Source organism: Buteo buteo, chromosome 5, assembly GCF_964188355.1.
Source record: "Buteo buteo chromosome 5, bButBut1.hap1.1, whole genome shotgun sequence".
Lineage (NCBI taxonomy): Eukaryota > Metazoa > Chordata > Aves > Accipitriformes > Accipitridae > Buteo > Buteo buteo.
This window is the reverse complement of record NC_134175.1, coordinates 23,618,969-23,643,013: the sequence shown is the minus strand read 5'-3', so window position 1 is coordinate 23,643,013 and position 24,045 is coordinate 23,618,969. Positions and strand designations below refer to the sequence as shown.

The window sequence follows — 24,045 nt, the reverse complement described above, 5'->3', positions numbered from 1 at the left end:
AGTAATATTCAGCTGTGAAGGCAAAGGTTTACTAGAGGACAGTCTCTAGGGGATAGCTACTTTATTTTGCCATATCAGGACAATAAATGCTTATTTACACTAAGTGCTGATACTCCTAATGTCAGTCCTAACATTAGCAATCAAAGTGAACAAAAACACTTTTGCTTTAAAGAAAAAAAGTATTCTATTTCATAATGTCCTAGACATTATGTCCTCTTCTACTTTACACGAAGGCCAGGGGGATGGAGATGTAGGCTGAACACAGCACTGCTTAGCTGTCTTTTCTGTTCTTAGACCTCTGTATAGCTATGCATCCCACTTTTTGGTATGGATGCTTGTGAAATTATATTTTTTTGGCTTTGCCCACACTGATCTGATGTGTAGTTGAAGATTTTATGTTGTTATAGAACAGAGTTTTGGCTGGTGTTTCTCCCTTGAAGAACTGTATCTCTGAGACAAATTCTGTACAAATTCTGCTTGAATGAGGATTTTTAAAGTCTTTAAATTTAAAGGAAGAAAAACTTGCAGTGGATAAGAATGTCCATTAAGGCCATTTTAAATACAGTAATTTATTTTTTTTAAGTTAAACTTACTTTGTTAATCATGCCTGCAACTAGAAGAAGGAAGCAAGCTACAAGTCAGAGAATTGATGCTATCAGGCTATTGTCTTGTGTAATCAGCTTTTCTTACTGGAAAATTTAAAACTACAGCGTAACTAGCTAGCTGGATGATAATATGGAAATACAATCAATTATAGACTCAATTCCAGGTGCATTAGACATTAAGGATTGAGATTGCAAGCTCTTTGACTCTAGTTGGACTGAGAAATTCCTAGAAATACAATATTGTCCATTGTGTGTTGTGTATGTATCTATATAATCACGTGAACAGATCATACCATCATTGCATTGTCTTGTCTATCATGGCATGCAATAGATTTATGAATGCCTCCAACACTATCTTGGAAAAAGACCAGTTCCTGTCATGCTGCAGGCACGTGCATTGAATCGTGAGGTAAGACTCTGTGTACATAGTGTATTGCTTTACTTATACCAAATTAGTCAACTTAGCTGCAGATAACAGTGTTTGGGTATTTTTCTATTTCAGGTCTGAGTACACTATATAAACTTGAAAGATTCTCTCCTCTCCTCACACATTTGTCAAACTATTTGATAACTCTTACTGTGTTAAGGGGCGTGGGGGTGTGAGAAATGTGTACAGCTGTGGTCACTAGACTGCATGAGCCCTGGCCAGTGTAGTGAACACATATGTTATTTGTTTTAATGACTGGCCATGTATTTTTCTTCTCGTGTAACTGTGTGGCTACAATCAAACAGTCTGACATGAGGATTTTGAAAAGCTTTTGGGATTTTTCTAATCGTAATAGCTGATTAATTCTTAAATTTCTGAATTAGTGGGAGAGTTAATGACTAAGTGGAGAAACTGACACTAGTGATGAAATTGGTTGAGGCATAGGAGAAAAAAATAATTTAGTGCACATAGCACTGTGCCTGAACTAAATTAAGCATGGCTGAGTGTTGTGCAGCTGTGGTTGTATTGTCCAATTCTAGAGCAAACTGTATAGATATGCTCCGAGTCACATAACATGGCAGGGCTTAACACTCTTACCGTACCATATTCCTCTAAATTCAATTTAGAGCTTTCCAAATCACTTGTCCTCCAGAACCAGTCTCTGTGCTTTCTCTCTTACGTTTATCAGGTGGTAGAGTTACTGCGTGAAGCCCCTCAGTCTGGAGAAATCAAAGAGCTAAGACGACTACTGCGTGCTCCACACTTAAAGGCAAGTCCCGCATCAGGAAAGAAGAAGTTTGCTCATAGAGCTGTCTGCAGTGGGAATGGAAAAGAGATGGCCAGCTGTTCACAAGAACTGGCAAAGGAGCCAGAAAAGACATAGTTTCCTAGTCATGAACTAACCTAGCTGTGAAATAAGATGTGGACTGTGTATCTGAAGTAGCTGCAGTGGGCTGCATTTTATTTAAAGGCTATGTTTGAGAGAGATGTTTCTTACAAAGTTAAATTCTGAGCAGTCAATGCAGACATAAAACCAAATTTTCCTTGTAATTGCAAAACCTGCATTCTTTACCCTCGAGCTCCAAATAGAAATGTTTCATCTTTTGTAAGTTTTCCAGAAGAAGCAGAGTGAAGAACTGTTCTGAAAACTTTATTTCACAGTTTGAATTTTCAAGTGGAAAGAAGAAAATGTCAATGTGTGAAAGGGATCTATGTTCACATAGAAACTTATTAGCTGATTTCTGTTTTCTGACCAGTCACTGTTTAAAGCTGTTCTATTGTATCATCTTTGCTCATTGGTTGGTTGGTTTGCTTGTTTTTGTTTGTAAAGGCCTTGCTATCTGCTCATGATACTGTGGCCCAGAAAGATTTTGAACCAACCCTTCCACCTCTGCCAGACAACATACCTGAAAATGAGGAAGCTATGAGGATTGTCTGCTTAGTGAAAAACAACCAGCCGCTGGTGAGGGAGCTGTCTGATGTCTGTCAAATTATTTTAACTTACACAAGCATCGATAATGCATCACATGCATATTGGTTTCTTTCCGGGAATGTCACAGACATTGTGTGCATTCTTGTCCAGTTTTTACAGAATCACAAGAATTGTTGGGGTTGGAAAGGGCCTTAAGACCATCTAGCCCTGCTCAGTGTGGGTACAACTAGAGCGGGTTGTTCAGTGCCTTGTTCACTTGGCGTTTGAACATTTGGCAGATGTTTTTATCTAATATAATGAAAATGCAAACTGGATTGAGAGCTATTCCCTTGGCCAAAATAGTAAGGAAGGAAGGAGAGACTCTGAAAGGTTCTTTAGAAATCATTTGTGCTTATAAGTGGAAAACATTGTATGGCTTAACTAATCTGTTTTAGAAAAAGGTAGCTTTAATATCTGAGAAAAGATTTCTTACAGTCACTCAATGAGGTTATTTTAGTGTGATGGAAGTTGAAGACACTGAAGGACTTAGTACTAATAATGATAACATTATCACTAGATCCGTGTGGTGTTAAAAAGGCTGTATCCTTCCATGCCTTTTTGTCATTGCAAAGATCAGACTTGTGATGTGAAAGGAAACCTACTGGGGTTCTTCAGTGATCAGTGTGGTTTTTCTTTGTTTCTATTTGTCAGGGTGCCACCATTAAACGCCACGAGATAACAGGTGACATAACGGTTGCCCGTGTGATCCATGGTGGGCTAGCAGACAGAAGTGGTATGTGTAATTTGAAACAAAGTGATACAAAAAATTGAACTTGAAATAAGATATTTGAAGTAAGATAATAGCTTAGCTTCTACAATTAGTCTTCCATTATAGAGCAAGATGATGTATACATTGGACAGCACTGTAAATAGTGGTATGTTGCAGTGACCTTGATTCATATGAATGTGCTATGTCTGAGACTGAATTGAGGTACAAATCCAGTTTTCATTATGTATTCTCGGCAGCAATACCTGGATAAACCTGTCATGAGATTGATCAGGAATATCCCAAACTGCAGTGTGGTTTGAATACCAGCAGCTCATTCCCTAATGGAGAAATGGAAAACATCAGTAGTCCGTGATTCTATAAGATAATCGGCTTTAAGGAATACGTAGTAATGCTTTTTGGCACTAGTCTACTAACCACTTTGGTAGCATTAGTTGCTAAGCAATATTCCAAGGAGTTTCCTTGGAAATATCACTACTTTGTCATCCTAGAATTGAATGTGTTCCATGCTTCTTGGGAAATGTAACATAACTAAAATGTAAAAAATCAGAATAAAATTGAACTGTAATCATTATAAAATAGTCCCTTTTAGTATTTTCTGGCCTTTGCATAGAGAAGAAAATGCAAACTGTAGACAATAGCTGATTAAGTTCCTAGTTTGGTTAATGTTTTAACTGAGCTGAAGGAAAATGTAAAAGTAAACAATATTGTGAAGACTTTGTAAAGGACAGACAGGAGTCCCAAGGCCTCCCACTGCACCTGGAATTTTTAAGGGTCTGAGTCCAAGTCTCATGGTCTATTAATATAATGGGATTAGCTAGAATAGGTTCAGAAATTATTTTGGGAAATGTTTCTGCTACTTTTAAGGCAATTGCAAGGCAATTTACATCAATAGATTTTAAACATGTTGATGGGGGAGGTGGGAGGAAATAAAAAAACTGAAGCATGCAAGCTTCTTGTGACCCACAGAAATCTGCAGTCCTATCCAGGGGCAATACAGCCTAAATCCAAAATGCCTTCTTGCATACCTGGTGTATGGAAATGTTTGATGCTGACTTCCAAACCTGTGGTACATCTGTGTGCCCCTGCTTCACCTACCCAAGATAATCCATGCTGTGATAAAACTTCTGCTGCTGATTTCATCCTTGTTTTTACTGTAGGGTTGCTGTATGCTGGAGACAAACTGGTGGAAGTAAATGGTGTTCCTGTTGAGGGACTTGAGCCTGAGCAAGTTATTAATATTCTGGTATTGAATCTTTTTTCTTTTTTCTACTTTGTACCTTAAGAGTAACTGTATGCCGCTTCTTTTATGCACACATACTCTCTTAGAGGAGACAGTCTGAAATTTTTAACAAAATTCAGATTGTTTCCTTACTATGGAAGTAGTTCACAACTGCTTATGAAAGCAGAATGTATGAAACCAGAATTAAATCTAACCCCTGTTCAGGACAGAAATTAAATTAATTGTGACCATTCCACTTGCATCTTCTGCGAAAAATACTCGTTTATTCAGACGTTACTGATTCATAATTTTTCTGGAAGCTCCACTCAGTTAATATTCCACAAGAAACTAGTGGAAAGGTGCTGCTCTAATAAGAGTCCATGTTACAAAATGCACTAAAGCCGAGTGAATGAGCTTGTAAGCTATATACCTTGCCTTGCAAAAAAAGGCAGTGGTAATTGCTGTCATCAAAATTCTCATGAAGAAATCTGTTGAGCTGTCCCTGTTACATGTTATTTTGCCCACAATCTTTCAGGGTTCTTCACTGCAAAGTGTTAGTGCCAGTCAGTAAGGTATTGGAATATGTAATCAATATCAAGTCTTTCTATGTGTTATTTCCTTGATTGTACTATTTCTAGGTATAAGAAATACAAACTCTATTGGAATGCTTAATTCTTAAATATTTATATTTTTCTCTTCCCCCCTTTACATCACTTGTCTAACCAGACCCTGCTGCTAATTTAAATCAGATTTCAGTAGAAAAGTTTGGTATGAATTAATGTTGAAATTATATCTATTTATAATGAAACATAGATTTCATTGAATTAAAAATATTTAGCAAGACTTTAAAGTTTCTTTCTTGAGTTGCCTTTTGAAAAAAAATACAGTAATGTCACACTGACTCTGTCTCCCTGAATTCTATTTGTAATAGAGACATTATAGAAACCTCAAAGCCATGCTGTGTTAAGCTTGTGCTGCCAATGTTTGGTTATTTGTGTTGAATACCAGCCATATTTTAATTATTTTCTAATCATTTAGGCCCTGTCTCAGGGGACAATTATGTTCAAATTAATTCCAGTTTCTGATCGGCCTGTCAGCAACCAAACAACGGTAAGAGACATTTTTGTTTTTCTGGATTGTTACTGCAAACAGTTACCCCAATAATGTCTAATGGTGTGATACAAAAAAATGGCATTGCTTAGAAGCTTATTGCAACCCCTAAAGTGTTACTTGCCTTTATGGCTACCTCTCAGCTGACATCAATATGCTGTTGCTGAAGCAGTAAAGATAGTAAGCTGAAATACAGTTGTGTTAAAGGTAATGAAGACATTTTCAGAGTGATCTACAGGTTGAAGGTCAATTCTTTTTCACAATGTATGAGACAAATTTTTATTTCTCCCTTAATGAACGGATAGGGCTTGGAGCTTGATCTGGTTTTTAAAACTTGACTTCATCATGAATTAAGTAGCAGCAATATCTGGCCCTGTGATTATAAAGCTCATGTTGTATCTGTTCTAAACTTGGCTTCCCCTTAGTCTTGTACGTTTTCTTTACCAGCTCTATGTGCGAGCAATGGCAGATTACTGGCCTCTGCAAGATCCTGCTATACCGTGTGCTGATGCAGGTTTGCCTTTTAAGAAGGGTGAAATACTCCAGATTGTGGACCAGAATGATGCTCTCTGGTGGCAGGCCAGGAAAGTTTCAGATCTCAGTGCCTGTGCTGGACTTATACCCTCAAATCATCTTCTTAAAAGGTAAAGAAGTTGTAATTTTTCTGATTTCCAGTTCAAAAATTAGCCAGTTACTCAGACTTTGCTATTTAAATTTTTCATAAGCTATATAGCAGTATGATTCAGAGTGGCATCTGACAAACATCTTTCCTCTCTCTGTTCTCCAACTTCTTGCTCTCCTTTCCTTAGGAGTACCTATGTGATGACAAGCTTTTGAAAGCACCTGTATCATCTTAAATTGACGTCTGAGAAGTTCACAGCAGCTGCCTAGTCTCTGTGCTAGTTGCTAAGACATCTAGTGGAGTGTAGCTGCTGAAAGATGGGTAGAAATTAAGGGCCCCAGCTGTTTAGGACCATCATCTATGATTAAAAAAAAAGGGGGGGCGCAGGGGGGAAGAGTGGGATAATACATGTATCGTATAAGTGCATAGCTGTATCAAGAAACAGGTTTTTTTTTTAAAGATGACCTGTGAGGCACGAGGCACCTCTTCAGCTTTGGTCAAAACTGAGTAGACCAGATTAAAAGAAAGGACGGGGGGGAACCCAAACCAAAAAAACATGCTCAAGGAAGAACAAGGATCCCTTGCCCATTATTTTTACGCTACATGCTTTCAGAACCAGAGTACTTAAACTGCTGTAGCACACTTTTCAGTTTGATCCTCTAACCTTGTCCCATCTGTGTTACCCTCAGGAAAACATAAGGCCACGCAATTGTAGATGATAAGCTTCGATTTGTATTATATGTAAACCTAGCTGTGGTCCATATAACGAAAGCTGAAATCAAACTAGGTTGTGACTGAGGCTGCAAGCAAGAGGGTCTGTGTAGTAACAAAGGCAATAGTACTAGTACCCATAGCAGTAGCACACTATTCTACTTCCAGGAGTCTGTACCACAGTATGGCTTATCTTCCTGTCCTCATATATAAACTCAAAATACTCTAAATACTTCTGGGCTGCTGATTTGGAAATTGCTTTTAAATAGTTCTGATAGCATGTCAGCTTTCTTTCAGGACTTTGCAGTGGGCTAAAACATTGGTAATGTTTCCATTCTTGGTGTTTTCTGTCAGCTCAGTACTGATTGATCTTACATGTAAGCAGTGAATCTGACTGGAGCATAATATGCTTGTGGACTGTTTCTTTAACTGATACATTTATTTCTCTGTAGGAAGCAGCGAGAATTCTGGTGGTCTCAGCCTTTCCAGCCCCATCTCTGTCTCAAATCATCAATGTGTGAGTGAAAATTTACTTGAATGGTAGAGTAGGAAAGAAAGGTCTTCTCTCTGTTTCCAGGGTTACTGAAACAGAAGCTTATACAATTCAGTTTAATTCAAAGACATTGTTTCTGGAGCCCTATTGTAACCTCAGAAGTATGTTAACTATCTCCAGGAAATCAAACACTTAATAGTAGTTGTACCTGGAGTACTGATGGTGGAGGCTGTTGTCTCCAATGTACTTGGGATCTGACTGTGAGAGAAGCTGGGAATTCAGCTCCTTCTGAAGTCTGTAAGATCTAGGAGCTCTCTAGGATAATTGGGTGTGAATAAGTCTTGAGCTGACAATTGTACTAGCCTGGCTTTCCAGGGACAGAGATAACAGTTCTGCACTGAAAGATGCCATGCAGTATGTTTAGAATGTTCCTTTGTCATCAAAACTTTTGAGAGAAAGATAGAACTTTTTTCCTTGAGGTGTAAGATAAGCTATGCTGCCCATGAGTTTATTCGTGGTGACAATCCAGAAACATTATCCTCTGCCAACTATAACTTTCTGTAAACGTGCAATTATTCCCCAACAAAGAATGTTCTTCCTGGTTTTGCTCTCCCTGTTTTCTTCTGTGGTTCTTTATACTAGTATAAAATTAATTTTTCTCTTGTGGTAACTCCCAGATTGAGTGTGTTTCATTGCCTAGGATTCTTCTTGCACTGATTGCTTTCTTTGTTAGAGTCGGGGCTCTCTTTTACCATAATTTTATTGCATTTTAACTGCTTCAATGGATATGCTGTGGGCAGTAAGCACTGTGGAAGAAGGTAGGATATCAATATCTGGACAACATTGCATTCCTGTACCTGGAATCAAGATAGCACATAGTTTTACAGGCTTTTTAAGAAGTTGTCAGAAATGAGGCAGTTTGTTAAATACATGCAAAAGAAACTCAAGTTCTTGTCATTTTTTGTGCTTAGCATAACCAAAATCAAGCCTTTTTTCAGTTAAAATAGTAGAAGCTTACATTGTCTTAAAGTGGAAACTTAAGCTATGCATTATCTTGTAGGGAACTGACAGTTTGGATGGGTTGCTCTGAGGAAGGAAAGACTACATTTCATCTTTTCCTCTCCCTCTTTCTCTGCCATCTTCAGCAGCTGACCTGAGCAGCTCTGAGAAAGTATTTCTTTAAAGGATAAATATAGGCAGAATATGGTTGACAGATGCCCTGAGAATTGCCCTGTAACTGGAAAATAGCTCCTACTGGGCCTATCTGGAGGGGCATGCAAGAACAGAACACACGAACAGTGCAGTACTGTGAGCCCACGAGATAGCCTCAGCCCATGAAGATTGTATTTCAGGGACGTGAATTGATGTGGTCTGAGGATGGAGAGGGAGCTGAATCAATCTTTTCTTTTCCTGTTCTTCCTTGTAAAAATAGTAATAAAATCAACCAAACAAAACACTTTCCTTGAGTGAAGCGTATTAGAAAGATGCACACTTTTAAAAGCTACAGGAGAGAAGGGAGTGGAAAATTATATTCTGTCATGGTTATAATAGATATCTACAGGATAAATAGAGCGCCAGCCATGTTAAACCTTTTATAATTTCAAAAGGAGAATTCAAGTTAGATGTGTTTGCCTCTCTGACACAAGCCCTTCAGAGCACTAGTTTAAGAAGAGCCTTTTGCTCACTAAAGACAGGGAACATCAGTAAGTTGGAGTTAACAGTTAAAATCCTTAAAGATGTCTAAAGCTGATCTGAGCTTCAGATAATTTCTTTCTGATGTCTGAGTTCAGTCTTGTAAGATCTGTAAGGTTTTTTCCTCCTCAGTGTTTCTCTCATTCAGATGAATTTTTTTTTCCTTGTGTTGATCTGTAGAGGATGACATGCAGATTGATGAGAAGTGTGTTGAAACAGGTAACTGAATTCACTTGAGATTATTCTATTTGCTTCAAGGTAGTAGCTACTTAAAGCCTTGTTTTGTTCTCCAGATAAAAACACTTATTCTCCTAGTGAACTTAATGGTAGAAAATTCTATTTTTCATACCATGGAAGCTTCATCCTATATTATTATTGCAGTTCTAGTGTACAGTGCTTATAGTGAAGTGTTGTGCTGAAAAGAGGAACCACCCCCAAAATACATGCCTGAATGAGATCCAGCCTCTTTAATTCAGGGTTTTGACTGTGACTGTAACATTACCATAGTTTTGGCCTATTGTAGATTTAATGCCACAGATGATTGTAGTCTTGAAGAACCCACACAATTCGTTGCCAAGAAACTGATCTTGGGAGAATACATTTTTAGGGACTGAGCAAGAATAGTTTTTTACATGTAAATAGTACTTGTGAAGATGCTTAGCTTGACTTGCTCCTTAAAGCAGTACAGCTCGTTCTTCCTTCTCCTGAGGTAATTCAGAAAGCTCTTGTGGAGGGATGTGATCTTGTAGAACTGGGTGGAGAGAGACCAGGCAGTTCATTCAAGTATGGCAAGCTGTATTTTGCTACTTCAGTGTAGAGGGAAGTGGGGAAATTATGTGTGAGACAGACTGATTGATAGAAGTTGGAAAATTGGTTTCTGATCCTGAAATTCTATAGGAGGAAAATAATTACATTTTGAATTTATTTTAATATCTTTGCTATCTGGATTACTAAACAAGATGAAGAAACATTTGAGTCTGGTAAGTTCCTCTGACCTATCTCCAAATTCCTTGCTATTGTTCTGCTGAGAAAAGGGTGTCCAGAGACAAGCATCTTAAAAACAAGCAGGTGACAAAAACAGAATGCCATTTTAGCTTTAGAAGCTATTCTGGCTTGAAAAGCCATTATGTAAAATCCTGTTGCCTTAAGTCTTCCTCTTGCTCTTTGATTACTTTAGTAGTAATGTTTTTGTCCTGTTATCCCACAGTGTGAGTGCTTCTTCTTGTGCATCAGTACCAGATCTGTTTATCAAATACTAATCAGTTATACCCATGCAAGCTGTGACAGCAGGGGCTGCACTGATGTCAGTGGATAATTGGATTACCTTAGGGTAACGGAGGCCTAAGTATCCCCAGCACCTGTAGGAGCTGATGTGGTAAAGAGGAGAACTGTTTTGGATTCCCGATTGTGTGCATGGCTGGCATACATGAAACAAAAATGCTTAATGAATGATTTATGTGTAAGACATACAATCAATCAGTGCTTTTTTTTTTAACCAAGCTGGTTTTGGGGTTGTTTTTTTTTTTTTTTTTTTTTAGGGAACAGCTACCTATTTACAGCATATTCAGAGTTCTGCACAACTGAAGTCTTCTGAAATAAATCATGTTTCCACTAAAATAAATCTACTACTGCTAAACTTCTTGTTTGAGATATTTGGTAATCTTGTGGAGATGATGTCATTCCACCTTACACTTGCTCTTCTCCACAAGGTTCCTACCTGCCAGTCAGATCTTCTCCTCTTATCACAAGTGGTTCATTCTCTTCCACCTCTTAAGCAATGCCCAAAGCTTTTAAGACAGAACCATCAGGTCTACAGGGCAGTCTTTTGTTTTCAGGCTAGGATGTTTCTGATAACTGTACTTGGGGATTACTCTTGCAAATCCTATTCACTACTCAGTGCTGAGTCACCTCTCTGCTATATCCAGGCAGTCGGAGGAATGAAGGTGCAAATATTTGCTATCCTACATTTTACTTTAACCAGTAGTTGAACATCTGTGTGATGTATTCTGCAAGTACAATACTGACGTAGATGCTGTAGCTGAGTGTCTCATTCTTTGGGAACTGAGAATTTATGCTCAAACAGGCATTTTTAGATTTTAGATTTAAAGCCTGCAGTACCTGTTCCCTAAACTTCCTAAATGCATTGGATGATACTGGTTGGATTTTTTTTTTTAATCTTAGTATAGACTGTCTTCTCAAAACTAATTGTTTTATGTCTGTCTCCATCTAAATGTGCAGAGGAGCTTAAAGAAGGTAACACAAACTTTTTTCTCCCTGTCTCCTGTAAGCAGTAATCTATTAGAATTTATCTGTGTTTATTGCATTACTAAGAACTACTACTCTTCTTACAACACCCGGTAGCTGAATTGCTTGTTCCCTGTAGGATTCCACACTGCACTCCAATACCATAGGACAGAGGGTAGATAAAGCAGAAATGCTCAAAAAGATTTGAATGACAGCTCAAAAGACCTGAAGATAGAAATGATACAGGCATATGTCAGCTGAATAGTACTCTGAACTTTGCTCTGAACGAGCAGTTTTGTGCCGAGTATTTTTTTCCTACAGTCATAAACAAGGAGTTGTTAGTACATATAGAAATGTAGGAATAAAACTGTATTTTAAAGGAACAAGTAGTACAGAGTGTACAGATGTGAAAGAAGAGTAACTAAGATGCATCTAATTTTGTTTTGATACTTGCATGCTTATGAGATAACTGTCAATCAAAAGAATGTAGTGCTAAAAGATGATACATTTCATGCTTTGCAAATGAAAATAATGTTCTTGCCTTGGAACAATTGCCTTTAAAGATATGTCTATGTATTCTGTATCTTATTCTTGCTTTAACAAGGCCTAAATAAAGGGAATACACAGCTTGGATAACTACATGCCCGATTACAGGAAAATTAGTAGTCCTTTTTGAAAGGAAATCTAAACACTGCTGACACCATTTTTTTTCCTTAGTTGTTTTCAAATCACTTTATAAAATAGTTTCTAAACTGTTACAGCATTGATCTATTGGGAAATGGATATTTTTGAGCCTTATAGGAGATATTTCATTTAAAAAAAAACCCAAACCATATAGAGATTCAGAAGGCTCACCTGAATGGTTAAGCCTTCACAAGGAACAGCCTGAGAACGGGGACAAAGAATTGGAGAAACAGATTAGTCTGGGATGTTGGAGTACAGATATTACTGATCAAAAGATAATTAAAAAGTAGTAATAAAATCAGATCTTCATTCTGCCTGAAAGGTCTGAGCAGATACATGTTGCATTTTCCAAGCATGCTATTGGGCAGAAACTGAGTTATAAATTTTTTATTTCTGATTTTGTGCTACTGACTTGTTGGTTATTGTAATGTTTAACTAAATAATTCTTGTAAGCTAGGTTACACCTGAAAAGCTTAAATTATGTGGAGTTTTTTTCACTAGAAGTATTTCAAAACATTGTCTGGTGTCTAGTTATCTTAGGAATGAAACAAATAAAATCTTGAGTTTCAAATCTAATTTAGAAAATACCAAGACTTTCTAAGTTTAAATTTTCTCTTACATAAATATTGGTCCTTTGAGTTGGTCATTGATCATGTCAAATATTTGAGTATTTCATGTTATGGAGTATTGTGCTTTTTTTATTAGATTAGGCATGGTACTTCCATATGTTTACTGAAACACTTTCATTTGGGATCAGCAATAATTGTTAGCCATCTAACTCTTAAGCTTTCGCTGTTCCTTTTTTTTTTTTATTTCATGAGTATTTGTTCTTCCTATTCTAGAAGAGGAAGAATTTGGTGAATTTGGTCAACGAGTCTTTATTGGTACGCAATGACTAAAGATAAGTAAGATGTTTGGGGTTTGATCTAGATAAAGTGCTTGTCTGATGTTAAATCTAAAGACATACTGCACTGAATTCTACCTACTCTGTCTTCCAAACTTCAAGAAGTCGCTTTCCTCCTACTAATGCTTGTTCTCTCCATTTAAATCTCTCTTCTGTTAGGCTTCTACTGAGACCTGGCCACCACTATTTTAAATTGACTGGCTGTTAAGATTTCCCTTACTTCATGATTTATTTTGCTAGAGTGTAATGTTGTCTATCATCCATTAAGAATAATCATGAGGGCTTTCATTAGAAAAGTAGACCTAAAAGTGAGGTTTTCAGAGTTGGATGGTACGGTGGAGCAACAAACCTATCCCTGTTACTAAACCACAGTGACCTTTAAAGTATTTGGATTCATTCTGGAGGCTGGAGCAAGCATTCCAGACTTGCTTTAGGAGAGAAAACCAGCTACGCTATCAAAAAACAGTTGACCTGTTCCCCAGTGATGCTTTATGTAGCCAGAAACTTCTCCTTTGGCTTGTTTTGGGGGATCTTTTGGGGGTCTTTGATTCTGGGTTAATTTTCAGGTGACTTTCAGTGAGATTTGACCTCCTCTTTAGCTGTCTTTTAATACTCACCGGTTCTACCAAGCTGACATACCAAGTGCAGCAATGAAATTCACCCTGCAAAAAGCTCAAAAAACCAGTATGTTGTGTGGCTTAGAAACAGACACTCTAGACTAAAGAACTAGTTGCCTGTATCTCAGGTGTATTTTCCAGTACTGATGTATTTGCCCCTTACAGCTGGTTTCCGTAGAAGTATGCGCCTGTGTCGCAGGAAATCCCGGACCAACCAGCAGTCATGTTACGCTCGGTGCCCCAGCAGCTGTTACAGCACTCTTGCAGCTCCATATGAAGAGGTGGTTAGGTACCAGCGGCACCCAGCAGACCGCAACAGACTAATTATACTTGTGGGTAAGAGGTTAATTACTTTCTCATGCAAATTTCAGAACCTGTAACAGAGGGGAGGAAGCAGTCAGTCATGGTCTGATCCACTGAGGTTTCCTGCTGCTGACTGCAGTGGTTGCAAGACTGTGCAGGTAGCTCTTAAAGCAGTACATCAAGAATGATTGTAATTTGACCCCATTATTGGTTTTAAAGTTTGATGTATGTGTCATCTTCTTTGCTTGAGATAGTGAATGTTGAAAAAAACCAAAAAGTCCTTAGAAGAAGCCATACAGTTATGAATGGTGATTGATAATGAATTTTATTAGGGAAATGGTTCAGTTTTATATTCAGTTGGGACTGCTACAGAAACTGATGAGAAAAAATTTGTAACTTACATGGAGGCATTTCTACCGCCAGTGTTAAATGCATGGATATGGCAATGGTAAAAATGTTTAAAATTAAACTCCAGACTAGAAAAATCTCAATCTTGGGCAGTAGGGAAAGTTAAAAAGATGTCTTTAATAATGCTTGCTATAGGAAATACTGTATTAAGTGGGCTGCAGGCTCTCAAGTAGTCTTTAATGATAGTGACTGAAAGGAAGCTGTTGTTCTGCAGTGTTCCATGATCCTGATAAAGCAAACTGGGTAAAAGCAAGTCCATTGTCCTTTCTAAGTCTGGAAGTATTTGATAATAATATTTTCTTTTAAAATGGTATTGCTGAGTTGCCTCCTGGGTATGACTATATTGCTGGGAAGTGATTTGTACCCTGAATCAATCAAGATGCTTCAGTCACTTCTGGTACATTTTTTTGGAACTTATTTATATTTCATTTGTCTGTGTGCAATGTGTCAGAAAATGGGGGGTGTGCGTGTAAAAAGTGCCTCTGTCAGTAATAGTCGCTTTTCCAACTTTTCAGGTCCTGCAGGAGTTGGTGTGAATGAGCTAAGGCGAAGGCTTATCGCAAGTAACCCACGGGAGTTTCGAAGTGCCATACCTCGTATGTAACGTTCTTCCTCTTTCTCCCACTACCTCCTTCAAACATGATTAGGAAATGTCAAGTACCTCCCTATTGCCTTTGTGTATTCATACACTCTTTGCTGTATGGCTGTTTTTTCAGCTCTACTGCAAGCCAGAGTAATTTGCTTGTATAAGGGTTAGTTTAAATATGATCTTTCTCCTTATTTTGGCAAATCAGCCAAAGCTATTTTCAAGTTACAGCTCCTGAAACTGTTAAAGCTTTATGTAGCAGTAGATTATCTGCATGATTTTGTTTAATCTTGATGTTTGTTTTTCCTAGATTTAAAAATGTTTCTTAGGGATATTGTAAGTTCATAGTGTTTAAGTGGTCAGATGTGCGAGTGAAGGCAACAGAAGTTGGTGCTTAATAGGCTTTGCAGCTTTCCTTATTAGCCTTCAAGTCTCAGATGAGACTTACACAGCTTAATTTCTGACGTAATAACTGAAATTGTTTCTACCTGTGCTTATTTGGTTCATGCGATTTGGATAACCAAACAGGAAATGTATGAATCTGAAGCTGGCTGAAAATTTAGTAATTCTTTTGTGCTTAAGATCCCAGATATGGGGAAGGTGCAAGTGTGGAAAGGCTTGTGGGATTTTTCTGAATTAACTTTAATCAATTTTACCTCAGAGGAGTAAAAGAAGTTGTGCAACTGGTTCCAAAGCAGTTCCTGATTGGTTTGAGTTGCAGATATTTGGATTAAACCGCTCTCCTTCCATTCCAAGAAATATAGATGTGCTTTGCTGATTTTCAAGGACTTGCCACTGGGCGACCAGTAGAGTAGACAAAGCTTTTGCTCTGGATTAACAAATTGAAACAACTGACTTTATTACTTACAAAAATACTGATTTATCGTCCTTCATGAAAGTTGTCTCATTTTCGTTTATAAAATTACTGGAATTTACTTGCAGTTGATTTTGGCTTTGTGTGTGTCTGCATATCTCCTTTCAGACACCACTCGTGTTCAGAAGAGTTACGAAATGAATGGTCGTGAATATCACTACGTATCAAAGGAAACTTTTGAAAACATGGTGTATAGCCACAGGTAAGTAGGAAAGACGAAATAAACTTTTGTTACTTAAAATGTAACATGATGTAAGAAAAGACAGTTTTGTAGTTAGGTCCCAAGTCTGGGCTCCTCCACTCATACTTACTATGTATGTGTGGTGTAAATTTGGGTAAAACTACTTGAGCCCGTTGCTTCAAAAACTGTTTGTGCAGTTGCAAATAAGCTCCTCTACAATTAAATCTCAGAATCCTAAAAGAAAGTGGGATCTCCAGTCCTGAGCTCATTTGATGTGCTTGTAAGCTGAGTTTAACTCTCCTAGAAACCAGACAGTTCTCTAAAATTGAGCAGTGAGTCAGACCTGTTCCTGACCTACAACTCCATTGCAGAATGCCAGTGACGGCATCTCCATGTAAGCAGCTGAACTGTAAGGGCTAAACTTTCAGAAGTGTCTGCTCCTTACTATGCATCAATAATTCCTCTAAGACAGACCAGCTCAGCACCTGAAGCTACACTCCTTGAGCTATGCCAAGTGCTTTCAGATCTTCTGATTTATGAAGTTATTTGTACTATATAAATGACAAGCATTTTATCATTAGAATCACAACCTCTAAAGATGTAATTTGTAACAACAAGATGAGTAAAAAATGCATGCTTTGAAGATGTCAAACTGTAATGGTTCTGATTTTGTGCCCAGTGTAGTGGGAAAGAGCAAAGGTGGAGGTTGTTCATCAGTGTTCTCTATGTTCTATGATCATGCAGTCTTGATCACTGGATTACCTTTGAAGATTTCACCCTTAAATGGAACCTTTTTGAGACTCAAGTGCTCTTTCATTTTCCTTCTTCCTCACCGCTGTTGCAGAATGCTGGAATATGGGGAATACAAAGGGTACCTGTATGGTACCAGTATTGATGCAGTGCGAACAGTCCTTGATGAAGGGAAGATCTGTGTAATAGATTTAGAACCACAGGTGAGTTGTAAAGGGCCAGGGAATCTAGATTCCCTATCTCCTGGAAGGAAAAATAATTCTCTGTACATTCTTGAGCTATTGGAACAGTGTTAGTTGCTTTGTCTTGTTTTTCACTCTAGCTCATGGTGCTTATTAATAATAGATTATTCTTTGCATGGGTCTTGGTGGGCGTTTTCATACTTGCTTAAAGCAAGGATTATTCTTTCATGTGGAGACTTGCATGGGATTTCCTCCTCCTCCTACAAGCTCTCTTAGTTGAGAGTTCTGTCCTTCCGTTAGCAATCTCTGAACACGCTTTGGTAAAAGCAGCAACTATTAAAGTAATTGAGCAAAAGCATGGATTATATCATGCATCTATTTCTCTTCAGAAGTAACTTAACAGCTGGGAGTAGACTGCTGGCACACATGACCAAACAGCTCTACAAGAACCTCCAGTGAGTGCTTGCTGTGTAGACCACTGCTCATCTAGGGACCACAGTTTGTAGTTTACTATTATGAGAAAGGGCAGCTTGCACATATGCCCTAGCAGATATTGGCAAGAGGTGCTTCAAATACTAGGGTGATTACCAGATGTTTCTATACTGGGCATTGCAAAAAAACTTCAAATGCAATCTTTGCATTTTTCTGTTTTTTTTTTTTTCTTAATTACTTTTATTACCTCTAACACTTTCAGAACTACTTACCATGCTAATCTTTTCACTTAGACACTATTCACTTTTTTTCTTCTATCTTTGCATTGAATTTGCTGATGAAGATAAGACTAGTAAAGGCCTGAGTTTGTAAATAGCTAAGAGACTTAAAGCTGTGTCTAGCAAAATGTTACTAAACTTCTCTGAATTACTTGCATATTTAGTACTTAGGAGTTAGGCTACTGGGTTTCAACATCTCTTCTAACTGAATGTAAAGAGACACCGTAACTCAGTAACTTTTAGAGACTTCCCTCTAATTATGCAGAGCCAGTGTAGTCAGTCTTAAGTTAGCAGTGGTTTGTGCTGTTTAAAATAGAAGTTAAGTTACAAGACCTGTGGGTTTCTAGTCAAAATCCAAACCACTATAAGGGGCAGATTAGGCCACACTTTAGTCTTCACTTAAGATCTAAAAAAGAAATGTCCTTGGATTTCTTCTGCTACACTTCTAAACAAAAGTGAGAAGGGGGAGGGGAAATGTAATCTTGTATCCTGGTTTCAGCTGGGATAGAGTTAATTGTCTTCCTAGTAGCTGGTAAGGTGCTATGTTTTGAGTTCAGTATGGGAAGAATGTTGGTAACACTGATGTTTTCAGTTGTTGCTAAGTAGTGTTTAGACTAAAGTCAAGGATTTTTCAGCTTCTGATGCCCAGCCAGCGAGAAAGCTGGAGGGGCACAAGAAGTTGGCACAGGACAGAGCCAGGGCAGCTGACCCAAACTGGCTAACGGGGCATTCCATACCATGGGATGTCACAGCTAGTATAGGAACTGGGGGGAGTGGGGGCGGGGGTCTCGCTGCTTGGGGACTAACTGGGCGTCGATCGGCAGGTGATGAGCAATTGCACTGCGCATCATTTGTACATTCCAATCCTTTTATCATTACTGCTGTCACTTTATTAGTGTTAGCATTATCATTATTAGTTTCTTCTTTTTATATTCCATTAAACCGTTCTTATCCCAACCCACAAGTTTTACTTCTTTTCCCAATTTTCTCCCCCATCCCACTGGGTGGTGTGGTGCTTAGTTGCTGGCTGGGGTTAAACCATGACATCTTGCTACTTGAACAGATGTGCCACTATCAGTGTTTTAGGCTATGAGTTTAAAGGACAAGTTTGGGAAAGGGTATGAAGTAATGGCTCATAGCTATTCTTCAGTAACTACTGTGAGGTAGGAGAATTACTGCTAAGTTGCATACTTGTATTTTAAATTTGGTGGCTTGGCCAACTTTACATGCTGTGCTTTTTTTTTCCTTTTTTTTTTTTTCCTAGTTCCCTCCACAGCTCTGCAGTAGCTTATTAGCATCAGGGAATGTTACACACACAAAGATTTCCAAAAGCAGGATACTTTCTTCCTGTATGGAGCAATAAAGATGTACTTGTTCCAAAGGTAGCTCCCCAGCACTTTAAAAATGAATCTGAAATCTGTGTTTTTTATGTTGTTGATTGTAGAGATCTGTTAATGACAATGTCCAGTCACTCACTGGAGTTGAAAGCAACTCCTAATAAGGTTACCAAGCAGAATTAAGTGATTGGTATACTACAGTTGTTAACAATGTCTGGTCCAGGGATTATTAGTGAGGTCATTTTAAAGTAGGTGTTCCTGAAAAAGATTACTGATAGGTCTGGAGATAACAGCATGTTGTAAACAATTGGCTTTTTATGGGAGTAAAACTGGGAAGAATACACTTGAAATACTTTAACTTTTTTTTACTCTTAATTTGCAGGGCATACAAGTAGCCCGGACTCATGAATTAAAGCCCTACATTATATTCATCAAGCCATCCAGCATAAACTGCATGAGGCAGACTCGTAAAAATGCCAGGATCATTACAGATTATTATGTGAACATGAAATTCAAGGTGAGATTTGGGAATAGAAGAGACTCAGTTTATTATTCTGGGATTCTGTGTTTAGAACATAATGCATTCTACTGTGTTACTATGTTAACTCTTTTAAAAAAAGATTATTGTGTCTTTAGGATCAAATCTAAGTTATTCTTGTCTTTTTCTGTTTGGTTTGTTGGGATTTTTTTCCCTGTCCAGATTTGCTATGGAGCGGAAGGGTTGTAATTTGTACCTGGGGGATTGAGGCATTTTGCTTCAAAATGTCTTTAAAGGAGAGGCTATTTTTTATATTCTTGTTTTAAGTAACTTCCTTGTGACAGGATTTGAGTCAACACATACATTTACTGTTTGCACCGGAATACCTGCAATGCACTTTATTCAGTAATTAAATTATTTTTTCATGTAGTTATAAGAATGTATTGTTATTTTATGTATGCTAAATGACAGTATCAATATGAATTCTATACTAAGTTCTATATGTAAAAAAAAATCCTGCTCGTAGGAAACGCATATCTTGTATTTACAATGTGTCTGGTACATTGTCACAATTGTTTCCATGCAAATTATAATCAAGTTTAGCATCTTAAAATTTTGGACACCTCAGTCCATAACCATGGAAAACAAGGAAATTAATCATGATTGCTATGGCAGAAACAAACATGAACACTGGGGAAATAAACTAAAATGTAGAACAAGAACACAAGTATTAGTGGATTTGCCTTTCAGTCCCTAACATCCTCTGTCAGCAGGATAACCTTTTTGGGGCAAATGGAGCATGCTGAGACAGAAGGTATTTCCTTGAGAAGGATATGGCAGTCAGCTCTGTTTGAGAGACTTGGAACTGACTGCAGCAGGCGTAAATGAAATAAAAGTACACAGGCACTATCTATTCACCTCTTGTTTACATGGCCCAAGGTGTTCTGCAGATGCCATGCAGGTATGTTTCTCTACACAACACAAAAGCTTTTATAGACTTACTCTGTGTCTCGCAGGAAGAAGATTTACAGGAGATGGAAGATTCGGCTAAGAAAATGGAAGCCCAGTTTGGTCAGTTCTTTGATCAAGTGATTGTGAATGACAATTTACAAGAAGCATCTGCGCAGCTGCTGTCTGCAGTCCATCGTGCACAGGATGAGCCCCAGTGGGTCCCTGCAATATGGATATGCTCAGACACTCAGCCCTAACTCTGAGCAGCAGGCAGCTTCAGAAAGATTACAGCTTATGTTTTACTTGAATAATCCTAATGTCAGGATTGCAAGAATTTATCTTTGTATGTGAGGGATTTGAAAGAGGATTAGCAAAGAAGCTGTTACAGGAGATATAATCATACTATGTTCTGTGTAGCTCTTCAGCTTTTTATGTTACAGTTGCATCCACTTTTGTACAAAAAAGGAAATACTGTGAGCGCTCAATTACAAGAATAAAGAAAAATCTATTTTGTTGCATGTATGTGCATAATTTACTCCTACATAGCTATGGAAAAGTCCTTTCCTTTCTATTATGGTCATTCTGGTACTGTGATACCTGTACATTCTGAAAGCCTTACTGATAAATGATACTCAGTCAATACTCAGTCTGGAGCATGCTCTTTTAGCATGCTGTCTTTGAGCAAAGAGTGTTATTTATGAAGGTATTGCTTTGCTGCTTATCCTTTTTACCTTTTAAGACAGGAGCAGAGTGGTGTTGTCACAATAAAAATTACTCTAGAACCTACAGTTACCTTCACAATACATGTAGCATGTATTTTCTTTTGTTCCATCAACTCAAGTGAGTAAAAGCTCATAGAATGTGGACTTACCAAAGAAGGAAATTGTCAGAAGCCCCATTTCCTATTGGCTTGCTGTACAGTAGCATGCTCTTCTCATGAAATGGTGTAGTGCTTGTGGCAAACAAATTCCTCACCCTCTTGACCTCAAGTTGCAGCTGTCTTGTCCCCTGAGGAACACAGATGATTATTCTGTTGGCCTACCTCACCTTGAAGGAAAATCAACAGAAGCAATTTAAAGAGTCTAGAAAGAGATTATTCAAAGCCAACTATTGCAGCTACCACCATACCTTCTTGTTCTAGTGTCAGGCCTAGTACTCCTTGTTTAGAGGTAAAATACTGGAGAGACCAGAGTCCCAACATGTCACTGGTGTGGGGCAAGTACAGGTAGAGGGTGAGACTGATGCCAGCTCTGTGCTGCTGGTCCATGACCAGCTCCCACTTCTGCTGCCTTGTCCAGCGTTTGTCTGCTCTTTCTCCTTGCCTGTTTTTCATGTGTTTGCTTACAGACATATCTCCTTTCACTATTAGAAAAGAACAATGTTCTCATTACAGATGCATTTGCTTCCTGTCCATTTGTGCTGGAACAAAATCTGATCACAGTTATTTTCTATTTTTTTTTTCCTTTCCGTTTACTGCGTGTAACTTCATTTTGCAAACTCTAGGAGGCTAGAAACTTCGTTTTTCCACTAACATGCATTTGATTTTGGTCGCCTGCAGCCCGAGGGACGAGGACCCCCGCCCGCGGCAGCAGCTGGCCCTGCGGCACGGCGCCGGGACGGGCTCGCTCTGCTGACGGAGCTGCCGAGGAGGACGCGAACCCAGGTGGGAGGAGGAGGCCGGGCCGCCCCGCTGCTGAGGGGGCCGCCCCCTCGGCCTGCCGCGCTCCCACAGCCCCGGCGCGGGGCGGAAGCGAGCGCCAGCTCCTCCCCGCGGCGCCCAGGAGACCGGCGGCGGGCGCGGCATGGCGGCGCGGCGGGCGGGCCCCGGCGGGGTGAGGGCGCGGTGGGGCCGGGGCGGGCGGGGGGCGGCTCTGCCCGCGGCGGGGCTGCGGGGCCGCCTCTGGAGGGGGCTGGGCGCGGCGCGGGCACCAAAGCGGCGGCGGCCGCGGCAGCGCCGGCCCCGCGGGGCGGCAGCCCGGTGCGCCCGGCTGTGAGCACCGGCGGCGGCGGGAGCTTGGTCCGCCCTGAGAGCTGTTGCTGAAGAGCTGTACCGGCGCTGTCAGCGGTAGCAGTTGCTGCCGGGGACACGGAGCTGAGGAACGGCGCGGGAGCGGGGCGCGCTGGCAGCGCGGCTCCTACATCCCCGCGCCGGCCGGGAGGCGGCGGTGCCGGCCCCGCTGCTACCCGCGGCAGGTGGGGTGTAGCCGGCCGCAGGGTTGCACGTTTCTGCTCATCCTTTGCTGGGGACACAAGCATTTCCTCGTTGTTTTCATCCATATATATATATATATATATAATGTATGCAAAGCTTTAAATCTGTAAAAGCTCGTTAAGCTTTTTTAAACCTTCGAGTTTGGGCGTAACTGCTGCCTCCGTACCACCTCCGAGGTCTGGTGGTGGCAGCTTAGCTCACTGCACTCAGAGAATAAATACATCTGCTCGCTGCTGTTTCATACCAGCCGCACTTAGGAGCGAAGGCATTTTCTGCTCTGCATCCCTGAATGGACACCCAGGGGGTTGGGTGGTTTATTTTTTTCCCTGAGTGAGACTTCCCAGGTGTGTCCCACCATCCTGTGGCCTGGCTTATGTGCACAAACACAGGATTTCACTGAGGCAGCTGCTACCTGGTTTGAGGGAGTCTCTGGGCTTCAGGGCTGCTATGGCTATGTTAGCACTCAGCAGCTCTTCTGTCAGTAACAAAATGCCCCTGGAAACCTGTGCCCAAACTCACCCTTTCTATGGAGCTTGGCGTGAGTTCCTTCAGACTCTGAGAAACTGGAAACTAATGGAGTAAAGCTGGTATTTGTGCAGCAGAGTCAGGGGCTTTCATACAGATGGGACTGCCTGCTTGCATGTGATTTCTTTTGTTGCAAGGAATAAATGATAGAGAAATTAATTCACTTAGTTGTTTCGTAGAAGGTAACAAAATAGGTACTACAGAACACAGACATACTACTGTGCAGGCAGTGAATGCTATGTAAAAGGGTTTGGTTTGGGTTTTTTTACTTTTTAGGGTTTTTTTTAGATTTTAGATTGTAGTTTTTTAAAATATCATTTACCCTAAGCATTTAATAATTACTGCCACAAGAACATAGGAAACAATAAAAGTAATGAGCTCTGACCTTTATCAGTATTTTTTCTCCCTTACAGTGCACCTATATGGTATGACCTGTCCTGACCAGTTTGCTGGATGCTGCTCAGGGTGTGCTGTTTTCTACCTGTGTAAATGGCACTTGCTGTCAGTCTTCAGCATGGCCAAAATCCAAGTGAGAGATTTGAGGCCTAATCCTGCAAACCCTTCCTTGCATGAGGTGTCTAATTTCTTTTTGGTAAACAAACCTGAGTAAAACTTGCTTACTGGAACCTGTGCCAGCATGTGGAGTTACGGGTTTTTCAGTGCAAGTAACGTTCCCTGCCATGGAACAAACTCTGCTGTTTCAAATGGGAGTAGTACTGGGCCCTAACCCAGGGGCAGGAAGGTTCATGTCCAGCTAATCCTGGCTGCTAGAAGCTTATTTTTAGTTCAGAATTAGCTGAGGTTCAGCGTGAGCAGCGTGAGGGAGTATAGACCAGTTCACAGTGCCTCTTTCAGGCAACAGCTTCAAATGATATGGGAAAGAAACAAGTGGTAAGTTTGTAGATCTTTGAGTCTTACTAGCCTTACAGTCTTTTTTTATTTCTGATATCAACTGAATTTTTGGAGCATGGGAAATGTTTATTCATTTATAGTCTTTCAATATAGTTATATAATACAAA

General features: G+C 39.6%; 1 protein-coding gene across 1 annotated transcript; it reads left to right on the top strand.

Annotated features, from left to right (window-relative positions):
* The first annotated feature begins 14 nt into the window (after nucleotides 1-14).
* MPP4 (MAGUK p55 scaffold protein 4) lies at nucleotides 15-20,807 on the top strand. The gene is made up of 14 exons (XM_075028164.1): nucleotides 15-1,014; nucleotides 1,721-1,801; nucleotides 2,363-2,494; nucleotides 3,155-3,236; nucleotides 4,391-4,476; nucleotides 5,491-5,562; nucleotides 6,010-6,206; nucleotides 7,348-7,412; nucleotides 13,695-13,865; nucleotides 14,756-14,836; nucleotides 15,809-15,902; nucleotides 16,726-16,834; nucleotides 19,243-19,377; nucleotides 20,355-20,807. Exons 1-14 carry the CDS (start codon nucleotides 985-987, stop codon nucleotides 20,544-20,546), a joined length of 1,527 nt encoding a protein of 508 aa, XP_074884265.1. The 5' UTR covers nucleotides 15-984; the 3' UTR covers nucleotides 20,547-20,807.
* The last annotated feature ends 3,238 nt before the right edge of the window (nucleotides 20,808-24,045 follow it).